The 24,803-nt window shown below is 33.8% G+C and overlaps 1 protein-coding gene across 1 annotated transcript; it reads left to right on the top strand.

The window, feature by feature from the left end:
• The first annotated feature begins 4,694 nt into the window (after positions 1 to 4,694).
• Positions 4,695 to 24,803, top strand: LOC148176634 (uncharacterized). The gene is made up of 8 exons (XM_088035158.1): positions 4,695 to 4,835; positions 9,721 to 9,859; positions 9,942 to 10,052; positions 13,598 to 13,732; positions 13,816 to 13,914; positions 18,987 to 19,070; positions 19,156 to 23,488; positions 24,790 to 24,803. The coding sequence occupies exons 2-8, from the start codon at positions 9,740 to 9,742 to the stop codon at positions 24,801 to 24,803; spliced, it is 4,896 nt and encodes a 1,631-aa protein (XP_087891284.1). The 5' UTR covers positions 4,695 to 4,835; positions 9,721 to 9,739.

Raw genomic sequence — 24,803 nt, 5'->3', positions numbered from 1 at the left:
CCTGAAAGTAGTACGATTAGAGACATTTCAATAATCGATATAACTAACAAGAAATCATTGTAATGTTTGCATTTTGCTAATTTTACTTTTTCATCAAACTCACTAAAAATATTATTTACAACATTATTCCATACAGATGAAAAATTCATTGACGGTTCTGATGGTTTTATTATTGAAATTGAAGACGTAGTTATTGGTACTTCCGCTGACTGTGATAATTGTGTTGGTGGAATAAATAACGAATTTGATAATTTAATCCAATCAGAATCGAAATAAGATCGATTTTGAAAAATTGAAAGTTGAAAATCTCGCCCCATATTTTTCATCATCATCCAATTATCAGGCCATGTATCGTTAAAATTATCACTAATGGAGATATAACATTCAATTATATCCGAAGTACGTTGTACATGTAGAATGTTGTTAATTAATACAACAAATAATACATATACATTCATCATCTTCTTATTGTGTTTTATGATGTTGTTGTTGATGATGATGATGATGATGATGATGATGGTTTCGTTTGTTGTCAATACACCTGGGGCAATTTTCTAAAGAGGGTGGTGGTCCGTCAATTACATCGACGTTCTCGTTGTAGTCGTTGTCACAATAGTAATGTTCCAAACAGGGTAAATGATTTTTGATATCGGAATCTTCTTTAAAAATTGCTGGTAACTGGTTGTAAATTTGAAATAAATCAATCGAAGATAAATTAATCAATTGAAATTTAATTTTATCCAGTAGATAAATTTTGGTTTCTTCAAAATACAAAATTTCTTGTAATAACTTTTTCTGTCTAATCACTTCACTACAACGATTACTGCTGCTGCTACCGTTATTGCTACTACTGCTAGTATCACTACTGTTATTGTTCATAGCAACACACACACAAATAATTTGATTTAATTTGATTTATGGAAGATCATTTATATAACATTTCTCCCTCTTTTTTACTATCAGTTTTCATATAAAGATTATTATTTTTACCATTTTTGATAACAATAAATATTATACAATATGTATTTGAATAAAAATTTTGGTACAAAAAAATCTTGATCTTATTTCAAAGGTTGCAACTCTCAAATATATGAGCTGTCACACTATTTTCATCATAAATTTTGGATCAGTCTTATTACGTATGCGAAAAAAAGATAGAGCATTGTCGAAAGAGGAAACTATATGAAAGATCATATTAAGACAAAAATCAGTCAGTGTTTCTACGTATAGAATGAATAAAGTGTCGAAGAGTGTTTCTGAAAATGGATCAATTTTGTTGTGAAGATGCAATCAAAATTTCAATAAGTAACATTGAGAATGATGCGTATTGTTCGTTTTCCGATTTTCTTCAAAAAAATAATGATAACATCATCATCAACAACAACAACAACAACAACAACATCACCATCAACACCAACATCGAGAAAAGTGTCATCTATAAATTTTATATCGATCTTACAATAAATTGAAAAGAAGGCTTCCTTTTCCGTGGTCTTCCACGCCTTCGAATTGTCTCAGGATACTGTGAAGATATTCAAAAATAAATTCCTTGAATTGAAAATATATGAAAAAAGGAACTCACCTTATGGTAAATATGTAGGCCCCATGTATTGTTTATACAACCTACACTGCCTAGTTCACACCCTGATATATTGAGAATTTCAGCATCTTCAGGGAGTTTTTCAAGAGACACCAAGACAAACTGATAAAGATAGGTTAAAATAAAACATAAATATATTATATAAAGATCATAAACTTACAAATTTAAGATTTGGCCATCGGTTTCTAATAATTGATTTGACTTCTTCTCTTGTTTGCGTATTCATTTTGAATACTTGTAAATTACGGAAGTTCAATTGGATTTATATTTGCACGCACCACCCACTCACACACCTCTTATCGAATTCAAAATTTGCGCTAAAAATATGACATCTACTAATGTTGATCGATTTGCAGATTCCTGCATACATTAGACGACCTGCAGAATTTTTTTTTTCATTAATTTATTATTATACAGGGTCCGGCAACACTTGTGTCCACCCCCAAAATCGTCTTTAATTTTAAAATTACAATTTTGAAAATTTGCATACACTCATAGTTGACAAAGCTCTAGAAACTGTCGCAAAAATTTGTTTTTTACCACTGATAGTTTTGGCGTCGCGACGCCTTAAAAATGTAATTTTTAGTTAATTGTGAGTGTTTGTGATATCGACCCTTAATTTATTTTTTTTTGATATAAATATGTTAAAAATATCTCAGTTGTTATTTTAGATTCAATGCAAATTGTCTTCAAAATTTGAGAAAAAAATGCTGTTTTATCAAGTTAGTTTCCAATTTCATTACGTCAAAGTTGTGAACTACGTTTACACCCATCTGTCAGCATCTTGTGTCACAAATGACATCTATCCTTTGGCTCGCTTTAGATTGTAACAAAAGTCTTACTTTGTGAAATTGTCGGTTTGTCGATGTTAATTAAGGATTTCTGGTGTCCATAAAGTGCAACATGCCCGTGTTAATCAAAATTAACCTTTATAAGAGTGAATGAAGTGGCTTGTGAAATTTTGGTGTAAACGTAGTTTGCCACTGCGCCGTCATAATTTTGAAAACTAACTTGATAAAACAGCGTTTTTTCCGCAAATTTTAAACACAATTTGCATTAGATTTAAAATAAAAACTCAGATATTTGTATCACAGTTATGTTGAAAAAAAAATTTTATTCGCAAATATTTCCGATAAAACTCAAAAATCGCTAAAAATGATACTTCTTAGGCGTCGCGACGCCAACCAAATCGGGTTAAAAAACAAATTTTTGCGTCAGTTTCTAGAGCTTTGTCAACTATGAGTGTATGCAAATTTTCAAAATTGTAACTTTAAAATTAAAGATGATTTTGGGGGTGGACACAAGTGTTGCCGGACCCTGTATAGGTACTCGATCGCTATAATAGTGTCATTGCCCATACACTTTTTACATATTTCCAGAAAATTTTTTAATCGATAATACAGATTTCTACCACACCACGATGGATAGATGGCGTGCACTCCACCATTTTTAAATATCCCGCTACAGAAAATCGTACATACGACCCACCAAAAGTCTCATAAAAAATACAAGCAGCGACTGAAAATCTCAAACACCTTGCTTATACCCTGCGAACTATTTTAAATTTTTGTCTTGTTTGAAAACATCTAGTTTGGTCTGTTATCAATGTTTGCGGTTATTCCGAGAAACGCGGAAATCAGACCAAATGACCACACCCAAATAACGAACTATTTTACATGTTTTTTCCGAGAAATTATAATATTTTTTTCCGAGAAATTGCAATTTTTTCCGAGAACCGCACTCAAATTTTTTTGAAATTTTTTCTCTCTCTAGCGCCCTCTATGATTGTCACCCAAACCGTCACCGCCATCTTGATCCTCTACCAGCTGTCACAATTAAAGACGCCATCTTGAACGATCAAATGTCAAATTTACAGCCATCTGTCAATTCAAATTTCCCGCCGCCAGCTGTCAAATTTCCACCGCCATCTGTCAAATTTTTAAATTTCCCGCCGTTTAGCCGCGCACGCGCAAATTGAACTGTTTATCGGCTCGCGGCGCCTCCAACCGGCTACACATTTCAATTTTCCGCCACCAGCTGTCAAATTCCCACCGCCATCTGTCAAATTTTTAAATCACCCGCCACCTGATTGGCAGATGACCAGCAATACGCCGGAAGAGCCGCCGACACCATCTGTGCGCCTGATTGGTAGATGACAATACATCACCGGACGGGCGCTCGAGATTACGACTTCCGATCTAGAACCGGCTTTGTATCACTACTGACGTTTAGCGATAAGTATATTTTTTAAATCGCTTAGCTGTTACAAATTTTTGAGAAATAGTTTGAACTTTGTTTTGCCTGGGCTTTCAACAATTCGAAGATGGATAAATATTATCGGTTTAAAACCGGGGTTCGGCTCAAAATTTTTGACAACATTTAAATTAAAAATAAAATCAATGAGTGCAAAAGAGAGGCAATGTGTGTTGCTTTTTGATGAAGTTTCCATAAAAAAACATTTAGACTATAATGAAAAGTTTTTAATTTACTTTACAATTAGTGCTGACTAATTTTTTAGAAACCCTCCCTTAAATGTCATACCTAGCTATAATCCAAGCGTAATTCCCGGACCGTACATTTTCAGGATTTAGGTAATTAGTCAAATATTGGAACCAATAAGATTCTGTTTTTGAAAACAGAAAACATTCCCTACTTTTTTTTGCACATTAAGTTAGTCTTACTCTAAACGTGAGAATATCAACTGGCTTCTGATTAGCAAAGTGATTTTGTGTGATATTCAAAAAAATGTGGCGTCCAGTCGAGGATCAAGTAGAAAATAGTGACATCGACGTCGAAACAGTTAGCTGTGAGGAAGACAACGCCAACGCAGCACATGTGTCGGTAGAAGAAGATGCTACAAGAAATTTTCAAGAAAAAAGACGCCACAAATTTCTAAGCAACGACGCGAAGGAGATAATTAAAAGTGTTTTCCAATTTTTCGTGGAAGAAAACAAAGGTGACGAAAGAGGAATTTGATTAATTTGTCTTGTAGTGTCCCACTTCAAATTTAAATTTCAAACTCTTCGCGCCACAACGACCGCAGGAATTTTTGCGTTAAGAAGTTGGTGGACTTGGGAGTTCACCGCCGCCACAGCGGTGGAGGCGTGAGACGCCCGAGGCGAGTCATTCTGGGTACGACTTCGGGACTACCAAGGTGCTGTGCCATTAATTTTAACGGGAGTGTAGTGTTATTTTAGGGCCCCTTGTAGAAGCGCTTGTGTGTTGTCACCTTTTGGTATGTAATAATTTTTGTCATTTGTTGTCTTAATAAGGAAGTCACTCCGGAATCATGTAACGTAGCTATTTTCTGTACAATTCTAAAGTAACGCGTTTTTCCGGTGACGTAAGCGTCTGGATGCAATCAGTGTTCGCCCGCCGTCCGATAAGACACGTTTAGATTCGTGGAAACTCGATGGTGTTGGGAACTTGAATTTTATTCGATTCTGTTCAAGGAATTTATTATACTGTTGAGTTCGAAGAATTAAAAATAGAATAGGATTTTAAAGAAATTGTGAAATACATCAAATTAACTGGGAATGTCTTTTTGAATCGCTCTGTGTCATTCGTGAGCAAAAACGAGTACATTTTTCCTAAAGTCCACGACTTTCTCTGCCATTGTATTTTATTGAAACTGAAACTGAAAATTTATATGTTTATGTATTTTATGTATGTCCCTTGTTTTCTTAGCTGCTCTGCATGATATAAAGATTTCTAAGATATGATACTCAGGCAACCCGAACGCGTCCAGCTCGCGCAGTGACGTCACTCGGAGAGTAGCAGTTGGAAGAATTGCCATTGTACGGTGCTTAAAAGCAGGAATAAAAGCGTTATATTCGTGTGATTAAATAATATTATTAAAAACAATGTTTAACGCAACATCGATTTAATTAAAGAACAATTCAAAATTCGTTTTTCATTGTAAGGCTGAATAAAGGCAGTTTAAACAAGTAATTGTCGCTTGTGAATATTTTGTTGAAATGAGGTATGTAATACTTTATTAAGCATTCGTCAGAATCAAAATCATTCAAAAGAACTAATCAGGGGTGTGATTTTTTTCAGTATGTAGAAAAAAAATATTTTGGTTTTGGATTAATTATGGTATTTTTTGCATCTCCTCGAAAGCATAATGCGAAAAAATTTTCAAATTAAAATTGTCAACATAACATGTCATACTCCTTTTAATCTGCAGAAATTGGTAAGCCATGCTGTACTTCTTTACCCTCATTTCAAAGATTATAAAAAATCAATAAATTAAATTTGAAAAAAGTTTTATCAAGTCAGAGAAAAAATGAATCAGAAGCTACAAAACAAACTTAATTCAAAATTAATTAATAATTTTCACAAATGTCTTTTTCCTTTTTATCTTATCTCTTCTTTCTTTTAAAACTGAATTTAGTTTTTTAATTCTAAAATATTTTCTTAAGTTTGTCATTTTCGCTTTTAAGTAAATCTACGTTTGCTGTCAAGTCATTTTCGAAGTCTGTGTTCACGCTATCGAAATAAAAAGTAAAGTTTATCTGATTATTTGACAACACGCCAAAACATGCAAACACAAAAATGATTTCTAAAAAAAAAAGATTTTCCTTATTAAGTAAAAGTGTTAATTTTGAAGTTAAAGGCACATTGTTAACAAACGTTACGGTCGTGTTATGGTCGATCTTAAGTTCCCTATAAAAATTTGATTAAAGTAAACAGAAAAAACAATAAAGAATACAACCATAGAAGAATTGTTTGATTAATTACGACAAATAAGGGCCTCATATTTTGCATAAATGAAAAGAAATTAAAGTAATGTAAGAAAATTATTAGCGATGAGTTACCGACGTACTCCGCTTCAATTATGTTTTTCACAAATTTGGCTTGATCTTTTTTGCACGCTCTTTCTTCCCTGTGCTGTAAATAAAGAACAGCTTCGTCTTTTAATTTTCTTCCCTTTGGTAAATAATTTAACAGTTCGTATTTTAAGTTTTTTTTCATAGTCCTCTGCACAGAAATGTTTTGGACATATTCTGGCATTTTGTACATTAAAAGAATCAGACCGACAACACGAAATCACCCACAATTATCTCGTCACACTGCCACTATTGCAACTAAATATAGAACAACGCATTTTAGTATTAATTTATTAATGTTATTTTATTAACAAATTAACTTAAAGATATAATGCAGAAAATTTGAAAAACGTTAAAAGCTGGAAACAGGATAAATACAGATTCCAATAAGACAAATTCGTGCCTTACATGTGACCTAACAACTCAGTCTACTCTCCGAGTGACGTCACTCCCCACTCCGTAGATGCGCAATATCATACCTTAGATTTCATTATACCATGGCTGCTGTGTACTTGTCCGAACCCAATTCTCCTTTCTAGATTTTCTTCGTCACAAAAGACTCAACATAACAAACAGCCTCTCGCGTTAATGCTAGTATGTTTTTTTTTTAGAGTGTGATCAATTCAAAATTAAACTTTGATTTTTGACTTTCGAAAACCCTCCAGTGCTGGAAGCTTGTTACGTGGGACTCGCGGGGTAGTCAGGGTTCACCTAACTAGCGGGTCTTCCGCGGGTGAGATGTTGGTTACTCTTAATCTGGCCATAATTTGTTAGTACTCTCGATAAGACACCGCCTGTACTATGCTTGCGGAATAGGAAAGATTGTTTTCGGGTCTTCCGAAAATCTAATCTCGTCCTGTTTCTGTGTGTCGCCTTTGAAAATAATCATCTTTTATTAATGTGCATTGATAAATTGTTGGTACATGTCTACTTGGTAAATTGTGTGTTGTTTTTCATTGTTATTTTGTTTTCAATAATTTTTGTAGTTTGATCACACTCACAACAGAGAGAATGGGAGATTTTTGTAGTTCTTTTGATGTAATTCACTTTCCGTTAATTTGTTTATTGCATTTTCTGTACCGAAATGTTTCTTTGTAAAGTGACCTTTCCTTTGACATTAAAAATTATTAAGAATTTTGTAACATGATCAAATCATCTGTTCAACTGCTTGTATGTCTTGAAATGTTAAGAATGAACACGTAACTGTAAAATTTCAATCAAAACCATTCAAACTTCTAAAGTCTGAATAAAACAAGTTAAACCTCATTTGGTCTGGTGTATTTTTATTTCCTTGTGTTGGTACGCTCTTCCCAAAAGACGATGCACTGCTTTGTATCCAATGAACATCCGCCTTCACAACACAACGTAGGTCCTAGCCGTTTCAGACGATCACGACTTTCGGCCATTTTATTTATTTTAAAGTTCGCGGTTCTCGAGTTTGGCGGTTCATTTGAATTTTGGCGGAATTGGGTTACAGATCATTACAACGTCAATAAGTAGTGGGCATTTACTATAATTTGTGCCACAGTTGAAATGATAGAGATGACCATTAATCAGATGTTTCGTATGAAATATGACAAGCAAGCAACAGTTTTTAATTTTCAATTACTCCATTGTATGACGATTAACTTGGGGACAAATAAATGTGTAATGTGATAAACCCATTATCGCAAATATTGCGATCAGAGCGTCTCGCCTTCTTCGAACAACAGATATGTTTTAATCACCGGCGAGAAGCGCAGCGTTAGTGTCTATCCAGAACGGATGCAGCTGTTGCTGATGCTGATGATTCAATTTCTGTATTAATTCGTACTCCGCGTCCGAAGACCTCCATCCTCAAGGTTGCACACGCCTAAAGGTGTGCTGGTGGCAGCGAAAAACTTTTACCAACATCGAGGGCCTTACCGCCCGCAACCCAAATCGGCGCCATAAGGGCCCGATTCGCCACAACAATATCACAGTTAGAATTTTTATCACAGATTCTTTCCAAACAGTTAAGATGACTAGAATATTTTAAGATATCGCAGCCAGGAGGAAAATAGGCACAACCAATTATTAACTCACGATTATCACAGAAAACTTTTATCCAGACTTCTTCTGTTGATGTGCTGACATTAAGTTGGGTAGATTTGAAAACATGAAACCACAAAATAAAGTGAAAACGTTTTACTGGCGTATTCTTCTTCGTCAATGTGGTCCAATTATTCCATGGTAAAAGTAACTCTCATAATAAAATGCAACACGTTATAATATCTTAATTTTTTAAAATTATTATTTTTACAGTTGGCGATAAAATTTTGTATGCACCACTTCAGTAAAATGTCTTTATTGAATTCGTCGGTTACTTACTTCGCTCGCTATGCTCTCTCGGTTCACAATTCAAATTCGTTCAATAAAAAATCATTTTACTGACTTGATACACAAATAACTATTACTTGAAATAAATTCGTGCCTTCATTAAAATTGCAGTGCAAAGTTCGAAGTTGGTGCAAATTTTCAAAATATTATCTGTTAAATTAAAGACGATTTTAAAGGTGATCACAAGTGTTACTTCCAAAAGTTTTGCGTACACTTCAAGTGACACAAATTATTGTTTTAAAATTGACTTGACAGAATAATATTTATACTGAGTTTTTACGCAAATTTAGCGGTTGGAATTCAAGCAGTCAGCACAAAATATACGTGAAATCTTACAAAAGTCGCTAAATAATCTATACATTAGCAAATTTTAACAAATTTTATCAAAATTACAATTTATTCCCCAAACACCAAAATTTTACAAAAAATGCTCACGCGCGTTTCGATAGCAATGCTATCATCATCAGTTTAATCATCGCTCTGATGATGATAGCATTGCTATCGAAACGCGCGTCAGCATTTTTTGTCAAATTTGGTGTTTGGGGAATAAATTGTAACTTTGATAATTTGTCAACAACACCAAGAATTGATCCATTTAATTTCTTTGAAGAAATTTTAACAAGTTTTTTCTTCCAAAATTTCAAAAGCTGTTCAAAGCGGGGGTAAAGTTGTTCACAACAGTTTACAATTTTTTTTATACAGGGTCCGGCAACACTTGCGTCCACCACCAAAATCGTCTTCAATTTTTAAAGATAAAATTTTAAAAATTTGCACACGCTTAAATAATTGACAAAGCTCTAGAAGTTGAAACAAAAATCTGTTTTTTCTTACTGATAGTTTTGGCGTCGCGACGTCTTAAAAATGTAATTTTAGCTATTTGTAAATAGCTATTACCTACTATTACTAACATTATTTTTATTGTATTTTTAGCACTGTTAAATTGGCAATTATGGAGAACAACACAGATGAAGTTAACAAACTGAAAGAGCAAATTAGACAATTACAAGAAGAAGTTAAGTTCTTAAAATCCCAAAACCAGTCGAGCACCTCCTCAAAACCTGAAATTGTGGTAAGTTGGTCTTGCAGTGTTGTCTTAGTTACAACTATTACTTTTATAATAGAAACATAACTAATTTTGAAAAATTTAACAGAACACAAAAGAAACCATAACACAACTAACGACTTCCCCACAAAGTCTGAATGAGCCATCAGCGCAGCCGTCGACTTCAGCCGCAAATAACGACACACACTCCGTCAAAAATGTGAGTTGGTTTAGCAGAAGGGGTCGCATATCGATCAGATAATATAAAACAAAAAGAATACTTTTAAAAAATTTAACAAAATTTTGATTAAACCGTAAACTTTATTCTTTTCACAACATAATAGCACCAACAAATCTTCTGAATTTTGATAATATAAAAGTGTAAAAAACGAAAAAAGAAACTATTGCTTGATCGATATTTCCCTTCTGTAGTCGGCTAATATTGATCAATGTCTATTTGCATGATTGGGCCAAACAAACTTATTATTACTATTATTAGTGGAGTTACATTATAGCATTGTCGCATAGCCACGCGCTCGACAACACCCCTTAAATGATTGAAATGTTATGATATTGTTATGTTATTATATTGACTATTATGAAAATACCAAAATTAATGACTAGTAATTTTTAATAAAAAAAAACCGTAATAAAAATTCTTTTGAAAAACATGTTTTTAACTAAAGACTTTAAACGTTGCTAGGTATCTTTGTTTTGCTTGCGTAGCAAATATGGCTAGAAATGCAGGAAAACACCTAAGACATTCTTATAGACTACAAAATTCTCTACAAAATAGTCCGCGACGAACCTAATCTAAAGTGTCTAGTTTGGGAATAAAAGAAGTCCAAATTATGGTAACGTCACAGAGCCAGTTTGGATTCGCGTTCGCTCGTTTGCTCAATACAATTGCCATTTCAGTAAAAAATTGTATTTTTTATCAAGAATAACCAAACAAGTAGGTATTTTGTTACTTCTGAACATAAATCAAATAAATAAGTTGAAAGAAAATGTGAACTAATTTCAGTTTTAAAAGATTCTTGGTCATCATTTTTTAATATTTCTATACAGGGTCTGCTAACACTAGTGTCCCGGGCAAAAATCGCTATTAATTATGAAGCTATAAAATTAGTTTTTTTTTTGTACATGAAGAGGAAACGGAGCGCTACAAACTGATGTGATCAGTTTTACTCTTGTGTTAACCATATGTGAAATAAACGCAAAAAACTACGTCAAAAATGAAAATGAAGAAAATGTTGGGGCACAAAACCTGTCTTGTTCCATTTTTCACCAAAAGTAAAGTGACATTTCAAACGATTATAATATAATTTGACGGACAAGTAACAAAAAGAAATACGAATATGTATACCTAAGTTAAAAAGTAGATTTAGACAACGCAATACAAATGCACTTAAGCGATCAAAATCAAAACACATTTTCTTAATTACACTGCGCGACAAATTAAAATTAATTTAGAGTACTTTTTTTGAAAGTTGGTGTTTTGTGATTTAAACAAGGTGCCGAACACTATCTTTACCTCAAAAACTTTATATACAGTATGTCCCCGGATTGAGTTCACAAGAGGGAAAAAAACGTTATTTTTCATTTTACAGAAAAATGACAAAGGAATAATATTTTTTGCTTAATTTAAAATAAATAAATCTTTAATTAAACCCTTAATATTATCAAGCTGTGTTCGGGAAATCGAAAAAAAAACAAAAAATAACGAAAAACTTTTTTATTTTAATTTAGCAAAAAATGTCAAAGGAATGAAATTTGTTTCTTAACTCAAACCAATTTCTACTATTTGATTGACCCATTACCTGTTTTAGCACATAGTTCAATTCTAATTCGTAATTTTTTCGACTGTTTCGAATTTTCTCAATTATTGTTAAGGATGCAATTGCATTTTTTTCCAATTTTTTAATACTTACACATTATTAGGAAAATTTTTCTTTAATCTTTAACGCATTATTTGATTTTGTGAATCCACAGCCTGCTATTATTTGAATACGATTACAAAATTTTATAAATAAAAATAATGAAAAAATTAATTTTAAGAGTACAAACTAATAATTTTGAAATTTTAATTGCAGATTTACCTGTTTTGAAATAAGCAAAAAATGTTATTCCTGTGTCATTTTTTTGTAAAATGAAAAATAAACTTTTTTTTCCTCATGTGAACTCAATCCGGGGACATACTGTATATGTATATTATGTATACTTGTTTCGCTATTTTTTTAAGGTACGGAAATAGTTGATTTCGAGTTATAAATTTTGGGTATTGCGGATGCCGTGTACAAATCACAAGATAATGTTGAAAATGTAAATTTCTTTTAATATCCATGTAAGACTACATAAACAGTTATTATATAGCCTTTGGAAGTGAAAAAATTATAACCCAAATCTACCTGTAAGTTCAGACCTAGCCTTTAATTCTTAAAAGTGGCATATCGTCTTAAAAATTTTACTATGCAGAATACTTAATCAAGGCACACATACAGTTTTCATTCTTGAAATAAATAAGATACAGACCGAACATAATTATAACATTTGATTTCACCGCTATTTTTTTCGAAATTCTGTCCGTATTTGTATAATGTTTATACAGGGTGGGCCAACGAAAACAAAACAGAGGCGTTTTGAAGTACTTACCCGTAGATTTTCAACGAAAGCTGAGACAGGTCAATTTTAGCTGAGACAGGTCAATTTTATTTGAGAGGGGAACATACAATACACGTAATTGTAATTTTTTACAGTCAACCCTCTCTGAAGGGTGAAATTAATGTTTAAAGGGCCCCACAAACCTCGTTCTTGCACGACGGTTTTGAACGACGGTTTCGAGGGTTAGAACGAACGGTCAGAAAAACCGAGGTCTGTGGATAAAAACCGTCAGTTCAACACAGATGATAATAATCTAAACCACTCGGGGTTTTAAAAAGTAGTTTTCCTAATTTGTATCTTAAATATTCCCAAGTTGCTATGGAAACAAAGCTATTCTAACATTCCGTATCGAAATGGATATTCTAGCACTGAAAACGAATGTGAAAATAGCGAAAATAGCTCTGTTACAAGAACAAATTAGGAAAAATAATATAAAAACCTCGTTCATAAGGCCATTTAGGCACTCATCCATTATAAAACTTGGATTCGTGCCTAAAAAATTGCCTTATGAAACTCGGTGTTTTAATATACTATTTCCTAATTTGTATTTTAAATATTCCCAAGTTGCTATGGAAACAAAGCTATTCTAACATTCCGTATCGAAATGGATACTCTAGCACTGAAAACGAATGTGAAAATAGCGAAAATAGTGAAAATAGCGAAAATAACGAAAATAGCTCTGTTACAAAAATAAATTAGAAAAAATAATATAAAAACCTTGTTCATAAGGCCATTTAGGCACTCATCCATTATAAAACTCGCGGCTTTGCCGCTCGTTACTATTTTATTTTTGGTTTTATTTTCGTAGTTTTTTAAGCGGACTGACCATGGCTACTCACTAAAAGAGTGCTGTCTACAAATAATGAGGGTTGAAGGGAGATGCTACATTTGATGTTTGTATGTTTAAAATGTTTCATATAATTTTTCCTTTACGCAAAGTTCTGAAGCAGAATTTAACGTTACATTTTGTTGGATATCCCCTTAAAGTGTGCTATTTCAAAATTTCAAAAACAAATTTCCGATTTTAACATAACAAATTTAAACTAGAAGACTAAATTTACCTAAATATAAACATTATTTTTGTAATTTTATAATTATTTACAGCATCCTAAGTTGGCAATAATGGAGAACAACAATGTTAAAGTTAGCACAGTGAAAGAACGAAATAAACAATTTGAAGAACTGTCAAACCTTCCACGATTAAAAAACCAGTCGATCACCCCAAAATCTAAAAAAGTAGTAAGTTGGCTCTACAGTGTTGTCTCAGTTACAACTATTATTTTTAAAATAGAAACATAACTTATTTTTAATAAATATTGCAGGACAAAAATGAAACCACAACGCAAGCAACGCAACCAAATGAGCCATCACCGCAGCCGTCGACTTCAGCCTCACATAACGACACACAGTATGCCAAAAATGTAAGCTAGTTTATTACCATTTTCGTCGACCGTTCATTACTGCACGATTTCAACGACTTTTATTGATGAACGATTTTTTTTTGTATCTACTACTGAAAACCACATAAAGATACAGTATGTCCCCGGATTGAGGGAACACAACAGGGAAAACAAGTTTATTTTCCATTTTACAAAAAAATGACAAAGGAATAACATTTTTTGCTTATTTCAAAACAGATAAATCTGCAATTAAAATTTCAAATTTATTAGTTTGTACTCTTAAAATTAATTTTTTCATTATTACTATATATATAAAACGTGTACAGGCGGAACGCCTCTAATAAAACGAGGTTACCGATAATACTTTGGGAACAGATTTCTCCTAGACCGATTTTTTCTCCGTCTTTTCATCGAGCTTTTCCAAAAGTACAGTTTCCCGAAAAAGGTTTAGGGTAGGTTTCGTCCTTTTCGGACTTTAGGTTTTGGCGTGAGAAGAGACTTTTGAAAGTCGTTTTCGTTCGTCCGGCTTTGCTGACGTGCTAGACGTTTCAAAATGCTTTGAAACAGAGAAATGTTCGTCGACATAGTGAAAAATTCTTGGGGGATTGAGATGTAAACAAGGTTCTTGACTGAGAAGCGGGTTTACATTTACGGTAGTGATTTTTTTTGCCACTTGAAATCGATCCCAGCGACGACGAAAACATAATCGGAGATTGCACTGAATTTTTTTCATGGGTTTATAGACTATTAGGCTTATTTTTTTAATTGTATTGATTCACTTTCAATATCAAATAACAGGCCAAAAAGTAGTATTTGTTATTTCTCCGGAAAGTGACTTTGCTGTTCGCAATTTTGCATACGCTACGCTTCGCCTTGCTACTACATTTTAATTGCTCGACAAAAAGTACCACTTTTTTGCCGTCTGATAAAAGCTACTATTTTTTCCAAACGTCAAAAATTTGCCAGTTTTCACGACCGAACCGTACCATTCTCGCTCCTTTTGCCGACGAGTTTCTAAAATAACAAAGTGGCGGGATTTCGTCCTCTTCGGCCGTTTGGTTTTCACGAAATCAATTTTTAAATATCGCCGTACGCCGGTTGTCTCGGGGACAAAACCATAACCATTATGTCGAGAGTGTCATAAAGATCTCTCACCATTTCAGAAAAGGGTCTGATTTTTTGTATACATAACAAGTACGGTAGCTGCTTTTTTTTCGGCACTTATTTAAATCGGTCCGAGAAACGAAGAAAACATTAGCGGAGATTGATTTATTAATAGAGTTCGGCTTATTTTTAATAGAGTATCTCTTTGACCGTCAAGGTGTCTTCTTGGTATGTATGCGTACAAGCGCGAATTCATTGTTTATCACAGATCATCATTTGATGAACAAACATTTGTTGACATTCTGTATAAAAAATTTGCATAGATAGCAAGTACCTGACGGGCTTTTTTTGAAATTTTGACTATCAGAAAATAGTTTGGCGCGATTTTATCGAAAGTCAAGGCAGATCTCCACGCTCCACACCCATCCTCACTCGAAAAAAAACGACCAGCAGAGAAACGACTGGTGAATTTTACCGAATCTGCTAATTTACCGGTTTAATGCTTTTGTGTAGTGAGTAAGCCATAAAATCACTATTTGGTACCTGCTGTAACTGTAACTTGACAGCGGAGCTTCAAATATTGCCCGAGTGTTAAGACCAATATTTTTTTCCTCTTTTCTTGGGATCTGAAGTGGATGTAAACAAACTGAACCGTCTCTTCCGGGTGACGAAGACTTTATTACTTAAAGCATAATCAAAGAACCGAACCTGTAATGAATTTTATTTTTCTAAATTTTGACCTTTTGCAACAAAGTCGTACTTTATTATCTCTCGAAACCGTAGCGTATCATTTTTCATTCATTTTTCGCACAGTGGAATATTTCTCGAAACAGTTACCGATGGATTTTTTATTGCAAGCGTGTGATGTTTGGGCTACGCGACTGGTGCACGTGGCCACGTAGTTAGCGTCGTGCGTTGAAATAATGCGCTGATTCGGAAATTCTTTCTACCGTTTATTGGACTACTGATACAGGTTCTTGGTTTCTTTCTCCGGTTGTGAACCGACCCCTTTACAATAATAGCAACCCTCCCAAGTAAACTGGTGTGGTTGAGTAGGAGGTGCGTAAGCGCACTTTGGAAGTTACAAAAAACATGTCTACAAAATAAATCTTAACTTATTCTGTTCTGATGATATAAATAAAATATTCTTCATTGTATAATTAATGAACTTATAAACAACTTGAAGAGAATAATAAATTCACAAGGAATGAAGACTGTTCGGCGTTTATTTTTAATGTTTAGTACGCAATATTGGTACACTTTCAATATTATGTAACAGGTTTTTTTTAAAGTGTCAATTCCGACTAAATATCAAAAAACAGATTTACACGATTTTATCGAAAGAATGCGACAGGACGTCCTGATGGTCGTTTTATTGTAGTGTAACAAAAAAAAAACCGAACCGTTGATCATAAATACCCCAAAACATAAGTACCATTTACGACTCGGCCGACTTTTAATCGTTCTAAGCAGTAAATAGATATTACAAGAGACTAAAAATGTAAGTGTGTATGACTTAATTAGGGTATTTATTACACAAAAGGAGTAGTAAACCATTACAGCACATGAGTTAGTTTTTGCTGTTTATGACCGACAAGTACCGATATCACTTCACACCCTTTCTCACCAGGAAAAAATGACCATCAAACAGGGTGGCAAACTTTACCGATGTTTGTCATCACTACCAAAATCTGCTATTCGGTAGTTTAGTACTACTATTGTGTAGTGAGTACTCCAATTAAGCCGACAACTGTTCAAGCGGTGATAAGGAAAAGCTACGCATGAACTGATAAATAAATATGAATTCGAAGAGAACAATACATTTAGAAGAAATGAAGAATGCAAAATCTCTGAAGAATGGGACCGGACATCATGATGGTCGTTTTATAGTAGTTTAACAAAAAAAATCAGAACCCTTGAATACCCCAAAACGTACGAATATAATTAATTAAAATCAGTCCTAGCTGTGAAGAAAACATCTGACATAAATTAATTACGGAACCGTACTCTCAATTTACAAGAAAATACGATTTTTCACGCATGTTTCGGATACAAGTATTTGCTTTGAGTGTGCTAAATGAGTTCTTTAGGTCCTTATTTCGAACTATTTTTTACCTCTTTTCGTGAGGACCTCGAGTAATGTGACCGCCCAGTCCGGGTGACGAAGAGTTAATTACTTCAAATATAATCAAAGAATAGAACGTGCAAACACATTTTTTTTTGTAAATTTTTTCGTTGGTACTTTATTTCTTCGTTGAGAAAATCCGATTTTTCATACATTTTTTGCATATTCTGATATTTCTCCAAATAGTTACCGATAGAAATTTTATTGCAAGCGTGTGATTTTGGTATGGGGAGAAATTACAAAAAAAACATATCTTCTTCTTAAATCTTTTTTCTGATTTAAAATTATTTTCATTTTGAATGTAAAATAAACAAATGTGATCTTGAAGAGAACAATAATAAATTCTCGACGAATGAAGAATGCGAAATCTTTGTTTTTAGGTAACATATGCACCGAACACCCTGATGGTCGTTTTTCGTTTTATTGCAGTTTAGCAAAAAAACAGATACGTCCAAACACTTGGCCATAAAACAATTTCGAAGCCTGCCTAATAAATTAAAAAAAAAAGCGACAATAAAACAACAAAGAATTAAGAATGTGAATTTCTTTTTCGGCAAAGTATTTTATGACTATTTTACGATAAGCTTTATAATAGAAACAAGCAATGTTTGAACTTTGATGAAAGCGGCTGCTGGTCACTTGCACTCAGCTTAAGATAATCCGTTTAGGGAAAAGGTTTCTTCCTGTCATAAACGCCCATAGTAAATACAACTGACCACATCACATCCATTCGAATGCAAGTGCCCATCGCCGCTGTAGTCATTCCGTCAAGAAACGCAGTCCCATTTTTATTAATTCGCAAGCGAAAATCATGCGTTCAATGAAAAGTCTGCTACAGTTTTCTGGAACTGTACGTAGGTGGTTCGTAGCATTTACAACAAGAAATAGTACAAAAAATATGAAACCCGTTTAATTAGTTCGAAATGTAAAGCCCGTTTTTAAGAAACATTTGATCGAAACATGAGATGGTCATGTTATATTAAGTTTTCTGACCTTAAACCAATTTCGAAGCCTAGAAAATAAATTCGTCAAACGCCCATATACGATTTTAAAACATCTTTTCATTATTTCGACTAGGTGGCCCTCGGAAATCGGTAAATCTCGCTTTTTCGTCGACCTCGCTTTTCCGTGGCCTTTGATTTCTTATTTGTTATACTATGAAACACGGAAAAGTCACGGAAAAGCTAGATCCACGAAAAAGCGAGATTTACCGATTTTCGAGGGCCACCTAGTTTTTATTTATTAAATTTTGCAATCGTATTCAAATAATAGCAGGCTGTGGCTTCACAAAATCAAATAGTGCGTTAAATATTAAAGTATAATTTACCTAATAATGTGAAAGTATTAAAAAAATAGAAAAAAATGCAATTGAATCCTTAACAATAATTGAGAAAATTCGAAACAGTCGAAGGAATTACGAGTTAGAATTGAACTAGGTGCTAAAACAGGTAATGGGTCAATCAAATAGTAGAAATTGGTTTGAGTTAAGGAACAAATTTCATTCCTTTGACATTTTTTGCTAAATTAAAATAAAAAAGTTCTTCGTTATTTTTTGTTTTTTTTTCGATTTTAAGAACACAGCTTGATAATATTAAAGTTTTAATGAAAGATTTATTTATTTTAAATTAAGCAAAAAATATTATTCCTTTGTCATTTTTATGTAAAATGAAAAATAACGTTTTTTTTCCTCTTGTGAACTCAATCCGGGGACATACTGTAGACTTGGGTTTGACCCATAGAGATATATAAAACACGACTTCTAAAGTTTTTAACCGTATATTAAACCCCGAGCGTTAAAACATCTCGACTATTAATTGCTTTTTTTATGAAACTTGTTTTTTAAATAACTATTTTTTGTTTTTAGATCGTCAAAACTGTCAAAATTCGAAAGTCACCGCAGACGCACGTTGCCCCAGGAAAAACGAATACTGCTCCCGTTACAGAAAATGTAAGTTTTAGTGCAGTAATATTTTGATAATATTTCAAACCAAAAATTTGAGCAAAATAAATACAACTTTAGGTGTTTCTTTTAGTTTCAAACGTTTAAAAAGCGAACTGGAACAATCGATTCCGGGAAGGAGTTCGAGAAACTAATGTGTGGGTTTTACGCTCTAAAATTAAGTACCAACAGTGACGTCGAAGACTTTGAGATGACTTCAAACAACGAGGAATGCGGAGATTTTGATGATTTAGAAATGAAAATTTTCTTTAAAAATAAAGAAAAACGTAGATTTCTTCTTCAATTAAAACATAAAGACAATGTTCAAGTTTTGAAAAAGAAACATTTTGAGACAAAAAAAGATTTTCAAGCTCAAAAATACCTGGATTCTATTTCTCAAATTCGTGTTAAAGATAAAGAAGATGTCTTCATTCTTTATACCAACAACAAAGTGGATGTAGAAAGTGGCGCTTTGTCAGGCGGAATTGAAGTTCGACCCTGCAAACTAGAGGACGAAAATATTTTAATAAACACGTCAAAACAATCAGAGAACACAGTTCTAGAAATGAAGAACACACAATTTCGGTTTTATGTTTTGTCACAACAGTTTAATTTAAAAACAGCTGAAACTAAGTTGAAAGAAATATTGAATGGTCTTGTTATCCGCGAGTTGTACGCCGAATTAAGTCACTTTCTACACGAATGGTGGACTCAAAATTACGTTTTGACCAAACGAGATTTTGTTGCAAAACTAAGTGAACTAGCATTTTCACCTTACATCCAACAACTTTCGTCTGAAAATGCCAACGACAAGACGGAAAACCTTAAGAAGGCTATCATGCACTTTGAACTTACTATCGTTGAAAATAAATTTATTAAACTTCCATGGCACGTAGAGAAAAATGATGAGTTTACTAAGTGCACGAAAAAGTTTGCCTTGTCGAAAAAAGATGCGTCTACACCATCGAGAGTGTCATGGCTTCTCGAAAAGGCACCACTTGTGGTTGAAGTGAACGAAGAAAACGAAAAAATTGTCCAGTCCGTGTTAAAGTTTCTCAAACCACAATTGCATGGGAAGAAAATTCTTCTAATTGGAAATGTGACCAAAGCTGATTTTAAGGAATGGGACATTTTCGAAAGTTTAGAGGACTTGACTAGAAAATCGATCCCTGAAAATGTTTGCCTTCAGATCATGGAGAATTTTATGATTTCGCTCCAAGGAAGATCCGAACTGTCTCTCCAGCAACTCGTCAACATCGATCAAGAGATGGCTCAACATATAAAAACAAAGGAACTGTTTGAAATGTCTCAGGAGAAGTGTTGCCTTATAGGGCAGAAACACGAAGAACTTCCAGAATATCACGTTTCTAGAAGTGTTCACTTCCCTCGAACGAAAAAGATTGTGCGGGAAGAAAACATTTTTTATAATCTTGCCAACAAATTGAATGTATTCTGTGCGGCACCTGGAATGGGCAAATCGAGAATGATGAATGTTTTAAACAACAATTGTCCGTCTGATTCATGGGCGTTTTATGTCAGTTTAATTAACTGCAATCGACTTTTTGCAAAATACGAAGAGATCAAATTAGATGATCAGTTAGACCGCATTTCAAACGAAATTTTGATGTTTGGTCAGTCAGAAGACGTCTTCACCAAACAAATTCGACAAGTTTTAATCAAGCAAAACAAAGTTCACATATTCCTGGATGGTTTAGATGAAGTCGACAGTAAACATGTCGATCTTGTTCTAAAATGCGTACAACATATGCACAAGGAAGGTCTAAACATCTGGATCTCATCGCGAGAATACTTACGCGATAAACTGAGTCACACTTTAAAAGTCGAACCCTTAGAAATTCAAGAACTAAGTGAAGAACAGCAGGAACAGTATTTAGAAAAAAGACTGCAGAAACGATACAAAAAAGAGCAAATAGAAAAGATCATCAGCGCCGTTTTCAAAAGTGTGGACGTCAACAACAGTCGTCAGTTGCTTGGAATTCCATTGCAGCTGCACATTCTTAGTGAAATATTTCTGCATAACACGAATGCGTTTGAAGTTGAAGGACAAAGCATGTTTGTATTGACGAAGATGTATAAGTTATTTTTCGAGAGCAAAAGCCAAATAAAACATGAGAAACTTGGTATTGACAGGAGTCTTAAAAGTCAACTCGGGATGAATATTGAACATGATTTGGAGCAGTACGAAATTCCAGCATTGGTATCATGTTTGGATTATGACAATTTTAAGACTCTACAAATAGACGTAACCAAAACCAAAGATTTTTTAAGTACGATCAAAGAACAAGGAGATAAAATCGGAATTGTTAAAAATGTTATTCAACACGACTTAACTGAATATTTAAGAAGAAGAAAATTTTTCTTTGGAGATGTGGTAATATTTCAGCATCAAACTTTTGCCGAATATTTCGCGTGTACTTGGTTAAGGAAGAACAGAGAGAAAGTCGTACTTTTAAAAAACTCGTTTTTCACACCAAGATACGATAACTTAAGGAAGATTTTCGACATGATGATGGCTGAAAATAATCCTCTGCATTTGGCTGTTATTTATCAAAATCTAGACGAAATTGAAAAACTCGCCCCCACAAAGTGTGACGACAAAGATGAAGGCGGTAGACTAGCTTTTCATTTAGCTTGCACTTACGGCAATTTCTCTAATTTTTCGCATTTGCCAAACAATTACGAACTAGAAAAAGTGGAACGTTCAACAAGTCTCTATATGAATATGGTTGATGTGTTGGCTAAAGAATTGAAAGATGTGCATCAACGAGACAATTTATTTCAGTTTGATTGCTTGGAATATTCACTTTATCGAGGGAGTTTATATCCGATAGTGAGATCCATTGAGATAGACATTTTGACATATAAAGAAATATCCAAAAGCTTTCATTTACGTAGCTTTAAAATTGAAAGTTTTGCAATTTATGTATCGGCTTTAGGTTACACCAATTTGTTTAAGAAAATGTTACAAGAAATCCCAAGATTGGCTTGTGAATCGTTATCTAATATTTTTGATAATATCTATTTGTTGCATGTGGCCATTAAAGGTTGCACAAATGATGATTGCACCAAAGAAAGAAAACAAAATATCGAAACAGTTGAAATCATATTAGACAATATAAATGACAGAAATATAAACAACATGTTTATGAAATATGGGAATGGCGACTACAATCCTCTAGATTTTGCTTCTTACTACGGATACTACGACATGTTTGACACGTTGATACAAAAGGGAGCAGAGTGCAGTGGTGGAAACACAATTCTGCATCATTTGGTGAAAAATCAAAATCTTAATGAAGAAGTCATGAAAATGGTACAAAAGTATGGCGTCGATATCAAAGCTCAAAATGCTAAAGGTCAAACTGCACTTCATCTGGCACTCAAAAATCGTTCTAGTAATGCCAAAATTTTGATCGAAAATGGAATGGATATTACTAGTCAAGATGAGATGGGCAACACGTCATTGCACTATCTAATGCAAAGTCGGAAAGAGAACACAGAAATGTTAAAATTATTGATAACGAAAGGAGTCAACGTCAACGCTCAAAATAAAAAAGGGAAAACTGCACTTCATCTCGCAATCGAAAGAGATTTTTGTGAAAGCGCTAAAATTTTGATCGAAAATGGAATGGATGTTACTATTCAAGATGAGATGGGCAACACGTCATTGCACTATCTAATGCAAAGTCGGAAAGAGAACACAGAAATGTTAAAATTATTGATAACGAAAGGAGTCAACGTCAACGCTCAAAATAAAGAAGGGAAAACTGCACTTCATCTCGCAATCAAAAGAGATTTTTGTGAAAGCGCTAAAATTTTGATCGAAAATGGAATGGATGTCACTATTAAAAATAAGGTGGGCAACACGCTATTGCACTATCTTATGAAAAGTTGGGAGGAGAACACAGAAATGTTAAAATTATTGATAACGAAAGGAGTCACCGTCAACGCTCAAAATAAAGAAGGGAAAACTGCACTTCATCTCGCAATCGAAAGAGATTTTTGTGAAAGCGCTAAAATTTTGATCGAAAATGGAATGGATGTTACTATTCAAGATAAGATGGGCAACACGTCATTGCACTATCTAATGGAAAGTGAGGAAGAGAACACAGGAATGTTAAAATTATTGATAACGAAAGGAGTCAACGTCAACGCTCAAAATGAAGAAGGGAAAACTGCACTTCATCTCGCAATCAAAAGAGGTTTTCGTGAAAGCGCTAAAATTTTGGTCGAAAATGGAATGGATGTTACTATTCAAGATAAGATGGGCAACACGTCATTGCACTATCTAATGGAAAGTGAGGAAGAGAACACAGAAATGTTAAAATTATTGATAACGAAAGGAGTCAACGTCAACGCTCAAAATGAAGAAGGGAAAACTGCACTTCATCTCGCAATCAAAAGAGGTTTTTGTGAAAGCGCTAAAATTTTGATCGAAAATGGAATGGATGTTACTATTCAAGATGAGATGGGCAACACGTCATTGCACTATCTAATGCAAAGTCGGAAAGAAAACACAGAAGTGTTAAAATTATTGATAATGAAAGGAGTCAACGTCAACGTTCAAAATAAAGAAAAGAAAACTGCACTTCATCTCGCAATCGAAAGAGATTTTTGTGAAAGCGCTAAAATTTTGATCGAAAATGGAATGGATGTTACTATTCAAGATAAGATGGGCAACACGTCATTGCACTATCTAATGCAAAGTCGGAAAGAAAACACAGAAGTGTTAAAATTATTGATAATGAAAGGAGTCAACGTCAACGTTCAAAATAAAGAAAAGAAAACTGCACTTCATCTCGCAATCGAAAGAGATTTTTGTGAAAGCGCTAAAATTTTGAGCGAAAATGGAATGGATGTTACTATTCAAGATGAGATGGGCAACACGTCATTGCACTATCTAATGCAAAGTCGGAAAGAAAACACAGAAGTGTTAAAATTATTGATAATGAAAGGAGTCAACGTCAACGTTCAAAATAAAGAAAAGAAAACTGCACTTCATCTCGCAATCGAAAGAGATTTTTGTGAAAGCGCTAAAATTTTGATCGAAAATGGAATGGATGTTACTATTCAAGATAAGATGGGCAACACGTCATTGCACTATCTAATGCAAAGTCGGAAAGAAAACACAGAAGTGTTAAAATTATTGATAATGAAAGGAGTCAACGTCAACGTTCAAAATAAAGAAAAGAAAACTCACTTCATCTCGCAATCGAAAGAGATTTTTGTGAAAGCGCTAAAATTTTGAGCGAAAATGGAATGGATGTTACTATTCAAGATGAGATGGGCAACACGTCATTGCACTATCTAATGCAAAGTCGGAAAGAAAACACAGAAGTGTTAAAATTATTGATAACGAAAGGAGTCAACAACAACGCTCAAGATAAAAAAGGGAAAACTGCCCTTCATCTCGCAATCGAAAGAGGTTTTTGTGAAACCGCTAAAATTTTGATCGAAAATGGAATGGATGTTACTATTCAAGATGAGATGGGCAACACGTCAGTGCACTATCTAATGCAAAGTTGGTACGAGAACACAGAAATGTTAAAATTATTGATAACGAAAGGAGTCAACAACAACGCTCAAGATAAAAAAGGGAAAACTGCCCTTCATCTCGCAATCGAAAGAGATTTTTGTGAAAGCGCTAAAATTTTGATCGAAAATGGAATGGATGTTAATATTCAAGATGAGATGGGCAACACATTAGATTGCACTATCTAA

This window comes from Gnatocerus cornutus, chromosome 4, assembly GCF_029298725.1.
Source record: "Gnatocerus cornutus isolate USDA-ARS CGAHR chromosome 4, icGnaCorn1.1, whole genome shotgun sequence".
NCBI lineage: Eukaryota > Metazoa > Arthropoda > Insecta > Coleoptera > Tenebrionidae > Gnatocerus > Gnatocerus cornutus.
The sequence above is the reverse complement of the archived record's forward strand: the minus strand, read 5'-3'. Positions and strand labels throughout refer to the sequence as shown.